This window comes from Primulina huaijiensis, chromosome 2, assembly GCF_012295235.1.
Source record: "Primulina huaijiensis isolate GDHJ02 chromosome 2, ASM1229523v2, whole genome shotgun sequence".
NCBI lineage: Eukaryota > Viridiplantae > Streptophyta > Magnoliopsida > Lamiales > Gesneriaceae > Primulina > Primulina huaijiensis.
The window spans coordinates 6,913,890-6,931,158 of NC_133307.1; the positions used below are offsets into that span (position 1 = coordinate 6,913,890).

The 17,269-nt window shown below is 35.5% G+C and overlaps 2 protein-coding genes across 2 annotated transcripts; one reads left to right on the plus strand and one right to left on the minus strand.

The window, feature by feature from the left end:
* Positions 1-8: 8 nt before the first annotated feature.
* On the plus strand, positions 9-9,537 carry LOC140966106 (uncharacterized). The gene is made up of 12 exons (XM_073426447.1): positions 9-220; positions 383-3,168; positions 3,267-3,374; positions 3,448-3,548; positions 3,663-3,753; positions 3,837-3,947; positions 4,021-4,086; positions 5,353-5,412; positions 6,423-6,980; positions 8,253-8,372; positions 8,612-8,731; positions 8,920-9,537. Exons 2-12 carry the CDS (start codon positions 439-441, stop codon positions 8,983-8,985), a joined length of 4,131 nt encoding a protein of 1,376 aa, XP_073282548.1. The 5' UTR covers positions 9-220; positions 383-438; the 3' UTR covers positions 8,986-9,537.
* Positions 9,538-14,149: 4,612 nt separating this feature from the next.
* Positions 14,150-17,064, minus strand: LOC140959233 (zinc finger BED domain-containing protein RICESLEEPER 2-like). The gene is made up of 3 exons (XM_073417102.1): positions 16,958-17,064; positions 14,292-16,354; positions 14,150-14,214 (listed from the first exon to the last, which is right to left on the minus strand). The coding sequence occupies exon 2, from the start codon at positions 15,734-15,736 to the stop codon at positions 14,672-14,674; it is 1,065 nt and encodes a 354-aa protein (XP_073273203.1). The 5' UTR covers positions 15,737-16,354; positions 16,958-17,064; the 3' UTR covers positions 14,150-14,214; positions 14,292-14,671.
* Positions 17,065-17,269: the final 205 nt, after the last annotated feature.

The window sequence follows — 17,269 nt, forward strand, 5'->3', positions numbered from 1 at the left end:
CTATATAAGCCCCCACCCTGCATGATAACCCTACCGACTCAATTCAACTCCTATCTCACGAGTTTCTCAACCCTAACTCCATCGGCGATCGTATCATCATCCACGCGTTTAAAGACTTAATACTCCCAAAACAAAAGCTCTCTTTTCCCCCCTCTGAATCTGCGCTTCATATATTTTTTTCGGCACAATCCGGGCGAGCGTTTCGATTCCTATTTGATAGGTATCAAATTCTGTCAGCAATTTTTTTTTCTTTTTTGCGTGCGATATACATTTCGTATTATTTGATTTGAATTGATTTATTTCCGTGAAGTATGATTCTTGTGAATGTTTTCACCAATTGATTTTCTTCTTTGTGTGTTGAATTGTTGCTGGGGTTTTGTAGGAATTTCGGTTAACCGGGGAGATAGTTTATTAGTCAATATCACACGGATAATACCGATGGTGAGAAAGAAGCCAACTGCTCGTGACGAGGAGAGCAGTGCCATCGGAGGTGGCACAGGCGAGTCGAAGAAGAAGGCATTTTTGATTGACGACGATGAGTACTCAATTGGGACTGAATTATCAGAGGAAGCTGTCGTTCCAGAAGAGAAAGTGGCACCTGCTGGTAATAGAAAGAAGGGGAAAAAGGGAGGTTCAAATAAAAGGGATCTAAAGGACGAGGATGAGGAAGTGCATGATGATAAAGTTGATGAAGAGGATGATATAAAATTTGTTGGTAAGAAGAAGACCAAAGGTAAGAACGGAAGTAATAGCATATTTAGCAATTCGAATTTTGGGTTATTAGGAGAAGATGAGAATGAGGGTGATGCTGAATCGAAGAATGATGAAGACAGCGAGGATGTTACCACCTTTACTGGGAAGAAGAAGCAATCTAATATTAAAAGGATTGGTGGTGGAACTGGGTTTAGGTCATCGGTCTTTGATGCACTTAGTGATGAAGATGAAGAACAGACTGTGACTGATGATGATGCGGCGATGATTTCTTTGCCTGGGAAGAAGAAGCCTTCTAAGAGTAAGAAGAGCAGTGGCAATGCCTCTTCTGCAGCTGGTTTTGATGCTCTTGATGGGGAGGATGAGATGGAAGACTTGAGTTTTAAAGAGGATGACGAGGATGACCTAGGTATTAGTTTTGCAGGTAAGAAGAAGAAAAAGTCATCGAAGGGTTCAAAGAAGTCTTTTGGAAATTCATTTACGGCAGCAGTGCTTGACGTTGAAAATGAAGAGGATACAGCAGTTTCAGAACTAGGGGATCATCTGGTTCGAGGTGGCGATGATGATCAAGAGGAAGATGTATTGGCGATTAAATTCTCAGGTAAGAAAAAGTCTTCTAAGAAGAAGAATACCAGTTTCAATAGCGCAAATGAGATTGGAAATGGGGATGCATCCTCTCATGTCCTGGAACCCAATCAACCAACTGCAGATGCTTTCAGTAAAGAATCTGATGATTTGAAAAATCAAAAGCAGTTAAACGAAGGTGTGCCAGAAATTTCGAAAAACAAAAAGAAGAAGAAAAAGGGTGGGAAAGCTGTTCAGGAAGAAGAAGACCTTGACAAGATTTTAGCTGAACTTGGTGAGGCACCTCCAGTGTCAAAAACTGTCCCAACTCTTACTTCAGCTCCTATTGCACCTCCACCAGTGGAGAAGGTACAGAACCAGTCTCAGTTAGAAGAGGTTGCTGGGGATAAAGAAGCTGAAGAAGAAGAACCTATGGAGTCAGCAACTTCTAAGAAAAAGAAAAAGAAGAAAGAAAAAGAAAAGGAGAAAAAGGCAGCGGCAGCTTCACTTGCAACTGAAGAAAAGCAGGAAGAAACTAAAATTGATATGAAAAGCAAAGTAGCTGACAAGAAAGTTTCGAAGCAAGTCCGGGAGATGCAAGAGAAACTTGCTAGACTTAAGGAAGCTGAAGAGCAGAAAAAACGCGAAGAAGAGGAACGATTAAGGAAAGAAGAAGAGGAACGACGTCGATTAGAAGAATTGGAACGGTTAGCTGAAGAGAAAAAACGCTTAAAAAAGGAAAAAGAAAAGGAGAAGCTTCTAAAGAAAAAATTAGAAGGAAAGCTTTTAACTGGAAAACAAAAGGAAGAAGCTCGAAGATTGGAAGCAATGAGGAAGCAAATACTTGCAAATGCTGGGGGCTTGCAGTTACCTGGTGACAATACCGGAGCACCACCCAAGCGACCCCTCTATCAGAAGAAAAAATCAAAGGCACTGCCACAATCTAATGGAGCAGCCCCTGCAGTGGTTGAGAGCACAGACACAATGGGGATCCAGCAAGAAATTGCATCTGAGGTGGATTCTGTGGAAGCTGATAACATTGAGGAAGCTGAAGTATTGAGTGCTAAGGATAATGTAGAGGCTACTGATGTACTTGAAGAAAATGGAATGGAAGAGGAGGAAGAAGAAGACGATGAAGATGATGCTGAGTGGGATGCTAAAAGTTGGGATGATGCAGATCTTAAGTTTTCAGGTAAAAGTGCATTTGCTGATGAAGAAGTCGACTCAGAGCCTCAGCCTTTGGTAAAAAAGGAGATAAAGAGTGCAAGGACTGCGGCTCAGGATGTTGAGCTGCCTTCTGTCGCAACCAAGTCAGTTGGATTGTCGGAGAAAGTTGCCTTGACTATGCCACGTAGATCCAATAATGTGGAAGTTACAAGGAAGGATTCTGAGGCTGCGGATGCAGACAAAAACAACAACAAAATTGCTGCTAATTCCAACAAGATAAAAAAAGTTCTTGTTAAAGAGGAAACTCCAAAATCGGATGATGCACCTGTACAGAACAGACAAAATCTCCGTTCACCAATATGTTGTATTATGGGCCATGTTGATACGGGCAAAACAAAATTGCTAGATTGCATAAGAGGTACTAATGTCCAAGAGGGTGAGGCTGGTGGGATTACTCAGCAAATTGGTGCAACCTATTTTCCTGCTGACAACATTCGTGAGAGAACTAGGGAACTAAAAGCTGATGCGAAGCTTAATGTCCCGGGTCTGTTAGTTATTGATACCCCGGGACATGAATCTTTTACTAATTTGCGTTCTCGAGGATCAGGATTATGTGATATTGCAATTTTGGTTGTTGACATAATGCATGGCTTGGAACCTCAGACCATTGAATCTCTCAATCTTCTGAAGATGAGAAATACTGAATTCATTGTCGCCTTGAATAAAGTGAGTGGGATTGTAATTCGTAACCTTTCCCTTGCAAGTTTTCTATATCAATATTTGGTGGTTCTTTATTTCCGTGACTCCTCCTTACGCCCTTGCAGGTGGACAGGCTATATGGTTGGAAAACATGTCCCAATGCGCCAATTATGAAGGCAATGAAGCAACAGTCAAGAGATGTTCAAATTGAGTTTAATATGAGGCTCACTCAGGTTATCTTGATCTTTTATGTTTTGTGTAATCTTCAGAATGGTTTTGCTGACATACATTTTTTTTTCTGTTTAGGTTATCACACAGTTAAAAGAGCAAGGGCTTAACACAGAGTTATATTACAAAAACAAAGAAATGGGAGAAACTTTCAGCATTGTTCCCACTAGTGCTATAAGGTTTGTGATTCATAAGAACTTTATTAGTTTTTGTAGCTGGTTTGGTATTTTCGGTTGTCTTTTTTGTAGACTGTCAATATAACCTTCTCATGTTTGTGATTCTGGTTATAAAAGTGGTGAAGGCATCCCTGATTTATTGTTACTACTGGTTCAATGGACCCAGAAGACAATGGTCGAAAGGTTGACATTTAGCGATGAAGTGCAGGTTTGTTTCCTTTTATTTTCCCTGATTGTGAGAAATATTGTCCGATTGTGAGGCAGTGTTACTTACATCCTTCTGTGTGGCAGTGTACTGTTTTGGAGGTTAAAGTGATTGAAGGGCATGGAACAACTATTGATGTGGTGTTGGTAAATGGGGTACTTCATGAGGGGGACCAAATTGTTGTTTGTGGCTTACAGGTATGAATTTCAAGTTTATTTTTATTTTTGGATCCTTTGTCGCAATATTCACACTCATTTACGATATTTTTAGGGGCCTATTGTTACTTCAATTAGAGCATTATTGACACCCCACCCGATGAAGGAGCTCCGAGTCAAGGTGAAGATTTCTTGATTATACAGTGTTTTTTACCTGAGAGCAGTCTTTGTTATTTGGTTTAAGCTACTTTCTTCCTTCAAATCATATTCTCTTCCACCTGCAATGTTTGTTGACTTAGCAAATATGCGAACACTTGAAATAGATACAAATCCATTTGGTCCTCCAGACTTTTATTAGTAATTATGAGATATCACTAATTCTACTATGTGAGGTGGCTACACCTTGTTGACAAGGTATGATCAGGAGTGTTATTTGTTACCCTTCGTTCTTGGAGATCATTGATAAAACAACTGATGATTTGGTCTTGGCAATGAGTGATGGACTACACGAGCTTTGGTTAACCAAATATGAATGGTAATATAGGCTCGGATTTGGATATGTAGCTTGCTTGAAATTTAAAACCTTGGAATAGAACGAACATATGTGCCCCAAGGTGGATATGGATGTTCAAGATAAGAATTAGAATTAAAATTGAATAAAACCTCAAATGATATGATTTAGAGGATAAAGGTTTTTCTTTAATCCTCTTTAGTGATATCCGTGTTGAACAGGGTTCAAATGTCCGATTTTTTTTATAACCATGTAGTTTAGTACTTTAGTTGAATAATATAGATGGTGCTGATATTTTTTTTGGTGGAGGGCGAAGTTCTATAATCCATCACTGTTATTCACTAATTACCTCAGGTCTAACCCTGTTTTTTTATGGTCATTCCCACTAGTGACTTAGTTTTAGTGACGACTGCTTGTGTGAATCAAAGAATTTTGCGTGTTGTGTTAGCAGTGAGCACAGCTGTTACAAGTCATCCGTGTTTAGATTGTGAAATGTAGGTGTTTCCTTTTGTCTGGAGTATGACTAGGAGCTTATATGAATTTCCAGCATTTTATGCATCTTTCTTATTCTTACCCATTAATTCTCTCATGTTCTTACTGTTATTGAATTTGGTGGTAGATGTGAAAGAGAGTTCAAACATTTTCATATTGAGTGTTAGAACAAGAATTTTTTGGAAGTTCGTGGAAGAATTTTTTTCCCAATTATATTTTGGTCTTCGTTTTAAAAGTACTGTTACTGTGTTGTCATTTTGATGCTGTAGGATCATTTTTTTATTTGGAGATTGAAGCATATTTCTTTGATCATATTTTATATTGTCAGCATGCTGTGATTGAAACGTAGATCCAAAAGTGATTGTTTCCATTGACTTACTTTCATTAAGATTAGGCTCGATATATTGGATGAAACCTCACAGTTTTGTCATTGTTTAAATCCAGGGAACTTATTTACATCATAGAGAAATCAAGGCTGCCCAGGGTATAAAGATCACTGCACAGGTAACTTGGTCAAAAGTTGCAAGGATCATAATGTTCAGATAGGTTGAAAAATGGCAAGGTTTGCTGATAAGTTCTTTTGGGTGCAAATAAAGACATTGACGTTAATACCTAAAATTGTTTTTGTAGGATGCCATGTTCTGGTTGTACTCTTTGGAAACTGATTTGAACTTCGATTTATGGACTCTATTTTTTGGGACTCCATATCATCTTTATTGAATCACTACTATGGCATACTGAGTGTGCTGGATTTTATAGCAGCCCCTCATTTTGTTACTTGGTAATCTGAAAACCCGACCTCTATGTTGGTGTGTCATCCACTGTTAGATTAATTTTCTTTTTACCCAGCAAACAAAGAATCCTGGTAGTCAAGGCATGCAAAGTATGCACCCATGTTCTTGAGCATCAATGTGCAATCCTTGCATCTTTCTGTCTTTCTTATGGCTAGGCGTAAACCTTCCATAGGGTAACCTCCATATGTGTCTCATAAACAGACACAAGACATGCATACAAGTTTTGCCTTTGTGGAGTCATTCCTAGCCTTGTTCTATCCTGTTTTTCTCCTCCTTCCCGTTCCTTTATTTGCGCTCATACCATACTTCAATCGTTTTTTAAATTATTCATTCTTCTGCTTGTTGCTGAAAAATTCTGACACACAGCTATGAAGTTCTTGATGTTTGTAGATTTATGTGGTTGAGAGGAATTTTATGTTCTTAAATTGATTGTAATTTACTCAATATTTTTGAAGTGTGCTTGTGATTTTGCAGTTCATGATTTCTCGGGATTAAGTGATGAAATTATTCAACTACGTAATTTATGTTCTCAGAAATTTTTTGAATTGGCGATTTGTTTGTAATTTAGTAAATAATGTGATTAATGGTGAAATTATATATTCTAATATGTTATGAAGTGCTGAAATAATTTGGCACTCACTTGGCAATTGTGCATGTTCAAGCGTTTAAGTTGGACTGCTGCTGATAACCTGTACCTCTATTTCTTGTTTTGCCTTATAGGGCCTTGAGCATGCCATTGCAGGCACCAGTCTGTACGTTGTGGGGCCTGGCGATGATTTGGATGACATCAAAGAGCAAGCTATGGAGGATATGAAGTCAGTGATGAGTAGGATCGATAAAAGTGGTGAGGGAGTTTATGTTCAAGCATCTACTCTTGGGTCATTAGAAGCATTATTGGAGTTCTTGAAGACTCCTGTTGTCAACATACCTGTCAGTGGTATAAGCATAGGCCCGGTACACAAAAAAGATGTGATGAAGTCAAGTGTTATGCTGGAGAAGAAAAAAGAGTATGGAACTATACTGGCCTTTGATGTTAAAGTGACACCAGAAGCTCGGGAACTGGCTGATGAACTTGGTGTGAAAATATTCATTGCTGACATTATTTACCACTTATTTGATCAATTTAAGGCCTATATAGATAATCTTAAGGAGGAAAAGAAGAAAGAAGCTGCTGAAGAAGCAGTTTTTCCCTGTGTTCTCAAGATAATACCCAACTGTGTGTTCAATAAGAAGGATCCCATTGTCTTAGGGGTTGATGTCCTTGAAGGCATTGCGAAGGTAGATCATCAAACTATTCTTATTTCAAGCATCATATGGATCATAGTTATTAAAAGTTGAAATAAGCGTGCTTAATGCGTGCGCCTCTGCCAGGGCGCGAGGCATTCGAGAGGTGCAGAAGCATGTATTTGAAAGAAGTGGACTGATATTTTGTAGGTAAATAAAAATTAACTCGAGTTCAACCAATTTTGAAGCCCAATTAGGAAAGATCATGTCTATTTAATGATAAAAAAAACCTATTGTCACTCACATGCAAGACTTTTTTTATAGAAAGTTCAGTAGTCCTCCATGCAAACATTTACGGTAATCTTCCCCCTATGATGATGATATAGTTGAGGGGGATGATGATGAATTTGATGATTTAGATGATATTGTAATCCTCTATGCAAATTTTTAGTCTAATTTTTTCTATTCTCATGACTCGTTTTGGGAGATGATGATGATGATGATCTAGTTGACAGTGAAGAGGAATTTGATGATTTAAATATTTGAAATTTTTTATATATTAGGAATTGATTATTTACTAATGAATTTCAGATGGTTAAAAGCTTTTTTTCTGATTCTGATTTACGCTATATTATCTATTAGTAAATTTTTATTTATAATGTTTGTTATTTTTGTGAAAAATATTTAATATATGTAATATTATTATAATAAATCACTTTATATATATTGAATTTTAAAATTTATGTCAAATGCACTTTACTTCGATAAAGCGTACGTTTTGTCTTGCGCCTCAGGCTCGAGGCTACCTTAGTGTTTTAGTGCGTCTTGCGTCCTAAAGAACTGTGATATAGATATGTGCTCATCATCTCTAGTGTCCTAGTGCTCTGTTTGAAATTAAGTAAATGCTCTTAATGGAATCAAACCAGGCACATGCGATTGAAAATGATTAACGTGGTCATGGTACAAAGTGGATATTAAATTGATTTTCATGATGGTGGTTCTCCATTGTGAACTGAGAATGATCTGGAGAGTTCGCAGTGTAGAAGAAAAGTTAGCAACAGATTTTTCATTCAAGTTTTCCATTTACTGCCTTTCCCTTAGTTTTTATTGTTAAAGCATTCATTTTTGGTAGAAAATCGTCTCACTAACATGCAAATCTAAACAAGCTATACATTTACGAGGGAGGGAGAATTGTTTGGTGGGAAGTATCTCTTCGAGTGTGTATACTTTATATATATTTGCATTGATCTTGATAGATTTGTCTGTTGTACTTTTTTTCTCTATATTTGTTGGGATCATAATTTGTTTTGAATTGAATTTATGCAGATTGGAACTCCACTGTGTGTTCCTCAGAGGGAATTTATTGATATTGGCCGTATAGCTTCAATTGAGAATAATCACAAGCCCGTTGATTATGCCAAGAAAGGCCAGAAAGTGGCCATTAAGGTTTGAGATTTAATTTCCTGCTAGATTTGATTTTCTGGGGACCTTGATCTGTGGTTTTCTTTTTGTTCGAATAATTAGGTCATTTAAATTGATTGTGAAACTGTGGCATTAACTTAATGTATTTGCTGTTTTTTAAGATGTTCCATACTGCATACCTTTATATGATATGGAATGTTTGACTCAAGTATCGACTTTTTCACTATGCTTTTTTTGTGGAAGTGACAGTTTTCTTTGCACAGATAATCGGTAGTAACTCTGAGGAGCAGCAGAAGATGTTTGGCCGGCATTTTGAGATTGAAGATGAGCTTGTGAGCAAAATCTCAAGAAACTCCCTTGATGCGCTGAAAGAACATTATGCGGTTAGTGAATTATGGGATTTTAATGCATATTTCTACTTACTTACTCCATGACTATTTGTTTTGGCTGACAAGTACATGATCCTTGGAGAATGAGGCATATCCTCTTATTTTGAAAAGCTTGCTTATGTGTTAGAAGTTAAAAGGTTAAATTATAACACTTCTTTTGTTGCTCAATTGAATATGCACAGGAAGACTTGTCCGTTGAGGAGAAAAGATTACTCTTCAAATTGAAAAAACTTTTCAAGATACCATGAGTTCTTTACTCGTACCCATTGGAAAGGAACTGTATGGGGGATCGCTCCTTGTCACTTGACTGTAACTGAGGATTATGTATCTCATGAAGAAAAACTGAGGACAACGCAGATACCTGGTCGAATAATTCTTCAAACTACGGAGTTTTACTTCTTCAAGATACTCTGAGCCATTCCGAGCTACCCGTGGAGGTGGAGGCTCGTGTCGGTATTGCTTGTGCCCGGTTTTTTTGTGCTTCAGTTTTGCTGATAATTTCACTGGAATGTCTGAATAAGAGATCCATCTTGGGTGGGAAGCTACACTACACTTGATGATAATTTATCGTTTGCGTGTTTTTTAAACTATGGTCCAAATTTTGATTTTGCCATTGTAAAAATTTGGTGAATGGTGTTTTTTTTTATAATTATTTTTATTTTGGTACGCGCGTTCGATATTATGCCTGTGGCGGAGGATGATTAATATGCTAAATCAAACACCATCTTTAGGCTGAATTTTACTTTGGGTTGATTTTGGATGGATGGATTAAGGAATTTAATTTGACGATTTTTGCTTGGTTGTATTTGGGTGGATGTGTTTAAGGAAAGAAATTTAATTTGACGCTTTGAAATCTATCACAATTCGTTCTCCGAACGAAGCTAGATAGTCTCCTATCATAAGAAAAAATAATATGTGATTCAATCTTTCCTGTTCTTAGTGGCACAAATTTTTGTTCATAGTTGTTTAACGTAATCCAATCTGTCCGGTGGTATGGAAAACAAATCCTCGAAGTATTAGTCTGTCTGCCAGACATGATATCTCGGATGGAGACAATATATTCTAATATTCCAGTGATCAAGGTGGCAGATCCTAAAAATGCTTATCTATATCGCAGGCTTCCGTTAACAAATGTGGTTAAATGAAAAGAGATTGCATTTAGACTAAAGTATTCGAGGTTTGATTTTCAATAAATATATCAAATTTATTATGTTTCAAAATTGAAACTTGAAAAATTTGAAATTCTTTTTGTTGATGCATAGCATAAATCCATACGAAAGCACACCGGATAAAAATACTATAACATTTGTCAACAGTTTTTTAAATTAAAACAACCCCATTAAATTTTGTTTCATCTTAGCTCATACTATTGAAAAATTATTATTTTGGGTTTATATTATATTTTTCCTGAATTTTTAATAAATATTATTTTTGACATGTAAAGTACATGGTGCTTCAGGAAAAAAACAAAAAGTTGCATGACAATTTGTCAAAATAAAACAAAAAATAAAAGTATGCTCCAACCTTCTACATGAAAAAATCTGAAATATCTTATCCTACTTACATTATAAAAGGTCGAACACTTCCCAAAAGAATTTCCAATACCGACACATGATATGCAATCTAATGTAATTAAATTTTTTGTAAAATAAATTATTTTTATTATTCAACATCAAAGTTTTCGAAATATTGTACAAAAATAAAAATACCACAGAGATCACCAACAGTTATTAATCAAAACATTTGGGTTGACAGTGTCTTCGATCAGCTTAACATGATCTTAACAAAGCCTACTTAATCCGTACACAAAGATGGCAAGATGTAGCCATAATCACAGTTCAAGAACCGGGATTCAGCACGACTTGATAAAATCATGTATACAGCTGCACTATATCATAATGCTAATAGTCAGAAAGTAGCAATCAAGGAACTTAAAACATGCAAAAGTGTCCCCTCCAAGAATTCAATTTGGACTTCCATCTTCATCGACTACCTATATCCGATCACTCGAGTTTCGACTCCCTCTAATCTGAAAAGTCAGTGTCATCTTCTTTAGTTATGTAGCTTGATACAACCAGAAATAGAAGAATAAAAAGTTTTCCAACAAAATTGGTGGATTATGTAGTGCAAATAAATAAGTGATAGTTATGCAAATAACTATTGAGGTGTAAAGTGCATTGGCATATGTGAATAATAGAATAGCAAAGAGTTATAAGGAGTGGGTAGTTGGTATCAAGGTATAAATAGCTTTGTACGCTCATGATTGAGGGCAAGGAGGATATTAATAAAAAAATTCTAAACCATTCTCTTCTCTATTCCCTTCTCTGCTTCCTCTGTGTTCTTAAGTTTCAGGAGGGCGGCTTCCTCGAACAAGCTTCATCCTATCATAGCTACTCCACTTTGACACTGGTCCATTTGTAGCTATTTTATGATTACTTTGACCATTGGAACTATTTTCGTGCCGCTTGGAAGTAGATACAACAGTTTTCTTTGCTAAATTGCCGTTATCATCTAGAATTTGATGTTAGAGTAGATGCCCTGCAAGCCAACGGTTGGCTAGATAATTTATTGACTCAAGTGTAATAAACAATCTTTATTTTAATATAATTTAACTTTTTATGGTTTCATTTTAATTTATTTGTATACCCATTCAATCAACATAGATAAAGTCCTTGATTATATTTTAATACAAATGAATCGAAATTCTAACTTGAAACTCATTTTTAAACACTGTATATTTTAAATTCATTCCTTATCGATTCAGCCGCCTAAAACAAAGATAAAAGTTGCTTGAGCTTGAGACTAGCATCTGTGATATTGTGTACCTTGTTTTATGGTAAGGGCATAGAGATGTCCAATCATCCAGATGGGCAATCATATGATGATTGTACCAAACAACCCTCCATCGGACTTTCCAAGTGGTTATCATTCATCGAGAGGAAAAGTCTGTGGCTGTGATTGTACATGATTAGTCCTTACGACCCGGGACAACATTGAGACTCTGCATACTAGGATTGTGTTTGACTCGTTTGCCAACTCCGCGAGGGTCACAAAGTGGCGAGGTTGGGTGCAACAGCGAAATGTGTAGGAGCCAGTGCATTGTAGTCGGGGATTCACCGCTCACCTACGGGTATGGATATCCTATGTGATCTAACGAAATAATAGTGCATGAAATCTCTGACCAAAGTGTGAGATGTACATTAGGGAAGGAGTTCTCTAGTTGTGCATGCGATGACACTATGAATATTTCATGATGGTATAACATAGGTATCGAAGTAATATGCAACCCTCGATGAATCAATGATTGCAGACTCGATCGAGATATATGAGATGAAGGGACCGTATTGTACGTTAATAATAACCGACTGGTTCTTGCAGGCACTATCAGTGATAACTAGGGAATCATGGGACGATGCTACTAGACGCTCTTACCATGATTCGATGGGTTTAATCAGAAAATGGTTTCTGACATTCTCATTATCAAAAGTTGGTTCATGGAATGTGGGCAAATTAGGGTAAGCCCGAATAAAAGAAATTGTCCTGAATCACAAAGAGTTGTGAGGCTAGCTGTATCCCTGAACTATTGAGGGTCACACAAGCACTGGTTTACTTGTTCCCGTTGAGATCATGAATTCAATTAGTTGAATTTATAAGAAATAAGTTTGATATGATCAATCGATAAGCTTATAAATAAAGTTTATAAAAGCTTATAGAAATTTTGAGAGCTTGACTGCTAAAGACAGTCAAAGGAAGTGCACCTGCCTTATTTAGACATTAGTGATCTCAAAACTAAAGTGTGCATCATAATAACGAAAAATTTGAAATTGTCACATCGATGATATTTGATCACCGATCGGAATTATGATGAGATTAATGTAATGAGAGCATGAATCATGGGCTTGTAACATTATAATCCCATCATGCTAATTTATTAAAGTTCAAATGAGCTTTAATAATCAAATTATATTTTAATAGAGTAAAAATATAGCCCATTAAATTTTTATAAAATATGGTATTGATTTATGTAATATGAAAATATTCTTGATACCATAATTTTAAAAAACTTACACACAAAGAAAAATAATATTGCATGATATTCTAAAAAATATACGCATCGAGATTTGCCATGATATGGGATGCATTTTTTGGAATCTTTAATTAACTTAATTAATGTAATTAATTAAGTAAATCAAAGATCAGAGAAAAAAATAATAAGGATTTTTTATTCTTATTTAGAAAATTGCATCCGAAAGTATTTTGAATATATACATTGGCTCTTCCCCTATTTCGGGTGTTGCTCTCAAAATTCAAATTTTTTCAAGAAAAATTCGACTTTTAGTATTGAGTCGATTTCTTCTTCGTGTTCTATCTCTACGCAAAATATCTTCTAATTTTCTAGTGCAAGTTAGAAGAGAAACAAGTAATCCGGTCGTGGAACTGAATAGGAGATTGAAGAAAGGAGACTTTAAGAACGTACGTAGGGATTTACAACAAAAGCTACGTCCGCTAACACCGGAGTAGTTGGTGCCAAGTGAAAAATTAACTAAAGGTATTGTTTCTCACGAAAATTGCGGGGCGTGCTAGGCACATGATCGTGCCAAAGTTGTGAAATAATCCGACTTCTTTGTCAAACGTTGTAGGTCTCGATTCGGTTGTAAGTTCTAACTCCTTCGAAATGGCTTCAAAGCGAAAAATATAAACTGAGAAATATAATGAAATTGTAGAGAAAATCCATGAACAACATCAAATTTAATTACGTTGTTATTAACATAAACGATATTTTTTATAAGAAAGTTGGAGGAATATGCCAAAATCTAAAGAAACTAGAATGCTAGAAATTGGAAAATATGCAGATAAAATATTGAGAGAATTGAAGAAGCTTTGCTGCTGCTGCCAGGAGTGTTCATCGGTCGGTTCGATTTAATTTATTTAATTTTGGTTCGGTTTTTCGATTTTCGGTTTTTGAATTATGTAATCCGAAACCTAACAATTGTAATTCGGTTCAATTTCGATTTGGTAATATAATGGGCCGACTTATACAGTTCGGTTTGTTCGGTTTAATTAATAATATATCATAAAGTGAAAAAAACATAAATTTTTTCAAACATTTAATTTAGATTCATAAACACATATATTCAAAATTCAAATCATAGCAATAAAGTAAAAAAATATGAAGGAAAAAAGCTACTGAAGATAATGCTTGATGATGGTGTCGCAATTCTGAAGGAAGAAAGGGAGGTGATCCAAGTAGTAGATGCCATATTAAATCAATGCAACATCTTCAAAAAAAAAAAAAAACGCCCAAATGTTAATCATCCCACTAATTATTAAATCAACAATCAAATATGTAAGTCTATAAATCATAAATTCCTAATCTTAATACAAAAATTTAATACAAATTAGTTTATCATACCTGATTGATAGATGCAATTATATGTCAGTCATACAAGGAACACCTCTTCCCAAGTTGGCCAAATCTGGAAAAAAAATTATTTTTATCATCTAAAAAATACAATATTTGTCACATTAATATAAAAAAATTTGTAACTTTTACCATCTTCAAATTTCTTGAGCTTATCCAAGTCTTCTTCTACTGTAATATGTAAAGATTCATTACGAATCCAGTCGTGTACACAAATAAGAGCTTGCACTAATTTAGGAGTTAACGAACTCCTAAATGGATCAAGCACACGTCCTCCAGTACTAAATGCACTTTCTGACGCCGCAGTAGAAATAGGAATTGCTAACACATTACGAGCCATTTCAGCAAGAAAAGGAAATCTAGGCTTGTTAACTTTCCACCAAAGCAAGATATCAAAATTTTCATTTCCAGGCTCTATTTCTTCACCAAGATATTTGTCCAACTCTGACTTAGCACCCATAATTCCACACATGGCTCTGTGCCTCAAGTATTCTTGTTGAATTAAGGTTTTTTTATGCGCTTCCAGAACTTGACATTTCATTGTCAATTGTTTTACTAGCTGAAGCCGATGATTCAGATTGAGATTCTTTTGAAGTTCTCATTCGATACTCATCATATAAAGATATCACATAGAGCTTTAGATCATCTCTCATTTTTCCTCCTTTCTCTTCTCCATACATACTCAAAAGAACAAAAGCAACATACTCAAATTTGAAACGAGGATCTAACACACAAGCAACAAAAATCATCTTATTCATCTTTTCTGGAGCGCTCCAATACTTTTCAAATTTAGCTTTCATCTTCTCCGCCATACAACTCAAATCAGTATCATCACTATCCACTAACATTTTAAAAATACAAGCAACTTCACCAATTTCATGAAAGTGAACATTTGAAGTAACATATGATGACCCCGATACTCTTAAGGTAAGTTCGTAAAAAGTTTCAAGAAACTTTACCATGTGTCTTATTTTCTTCCAGTCATCATTAACAAAAGCACCCACAATATTTCCATCTTCACAAGTGTGATTAAGAAGATTATCCAACAATCCAGGATCAAGAAACCCATATCTCACAAAGGCATTCTCAAATTCTTGTGCTGTATTCAACATCAAATAGGTCGAATTCCACCTAGTAGGGACATTCAAACACAATGATTTGTTACTCTCTATTTTTTCAATTTCACAACAATCTTTGAATCGTTTCATCCTTGCAGGAGTTTGCCTAATGTATCTCAAAGCTTGTCTCACACGTTTCACAGAATCACCAACTTCTTTCAATCCATCTTGAACAATAAGATTGATTATGTGAGCAACACATCTAACATAAAGGTGACTACCATCCATGAAATTAGTTCCCCATTTGCTAAATTGTTTTGAAAGTTCTTTCACTGTCGTATCATTTGAACTACCATTATCAACTGTAACAGTGAACACTTTGTCCAAACCCCAATCAATCAAACACTTAGTGATTGCAATTGCCATATCATCACCTTTATGACTACTAATTGGACAAAAATTCGAGATCTTCTTGTGCAGTTTCCAATCTTTATCAATAAAATGAGCTGTGAGACACATATAATTGATTCGCTATATTGAAGTCCATGTATCTGTTGTGAGACAAACTCTTTGATGTGTGTCTTTAAAAAAAAACTTAAGTTTTTTCTTTTCTTCCAAGAAAAGTTCAAAGCAATCTCTCGTTATTGTAGCACGGGAAGGAATTTGAAATAGAAGTTGTATTAAATTAATAAAATGCTTGAACCCTTTTCTTTCAACAAGACTAAAAGGTTGTTCGTCCATAATTATCATCTGAGCTAATGATTTTCTATATGCTTCTTGATCAAATCTCCAAATATTAACTGAATTTTCACTATCTTTTGAATTTTCTTGAAATCTTAATTTGGCTTTTTTAGTCCCAGCATTATGAGGATTTTGCGTACACTTTCTCAGATGATTATTTAAAGAAGATGTTCTATTGGCATTTGAATCAGCAGCATAGTTTGAACTACAATAAAGACACCTTGCTCTTTTATTCCCATCACAATCAACATCCCTTTCAAAATATTCCCACACAATTGATCTAGGCTTTACGGTTTTTCTCTTCTTTGAATCTTCAGTGGTTTTTGCAGAAGATGCAATAGGTGGCTCGTTATTTGAATTTCTACTTTCACCGAGTGTACTATCAATTTCAGCCATCTATTAATACAATAAACATAATATGAAGATTAAAATAAGAACAAATGAAAAAATCCAACAAAGGTAAAAGAAGTATTTAATTAAATTATCAAAGATCTCTATACATGGAAAATGTTATTTACTTTATTCACTCTTAAACCCTAATATAAGCACCGAATCAAAAAGAGGTCCAAAAAAAAAAAATTTAACCACCCAGACTTCTTTGAGGGATCATATCATAGACAGTGGGGTGGTTTTTCTCTTTTTTCAAAGGATGAGGTAACGGATAATTGAATTTGGTTTGCCCTCACTCTCTCGTTCCTGAGCTATTAATAAAAATGGGCTAAGAAAATTAATCCCAAGTTCGAAATTTGTCTTCGTATCCCCATGTGAATGGTGCTTCGTACTTCGATTCAGTAAAACTACATGCCCACCGAAAAAAAAACACCCAAACTACAAATCTTGACAAACATACACCTACATTTTGGATCATGGTACACTGTTCTTGTACATACACAGAAGGGCTCAAACCCAGAACGTACAACCAACACACACAAGGAAGATCATTCACTTCACCATCCCAAAAAAAAGAAACATAAAAATTTGAGAAATCATAAAAAGTACCTGAAAACTGAAAATCAACGAACAACGAACAACACAGTCAAGACTCAAGAGAAGAGGAAGAAAGCGCTGATTTTATGTGCATAAGAATAGCTACTGCTAGGGCCGGCCGAGTTTTTTAAATGTTAGATATGGAAAAAATTATATTATAAATACTAAAAGTTTTGGACTAAAATCTATAAAAGCTGGAAACACTAGGGACTAAATAATAATACAACATAAAATACGGCCAGTTCTGTTATTTCGGTTTTCAATAGATAAAAACTGAAACCGAACCGGAAAACCGAATATTTCAAAAACTAAATCCAAAACCGA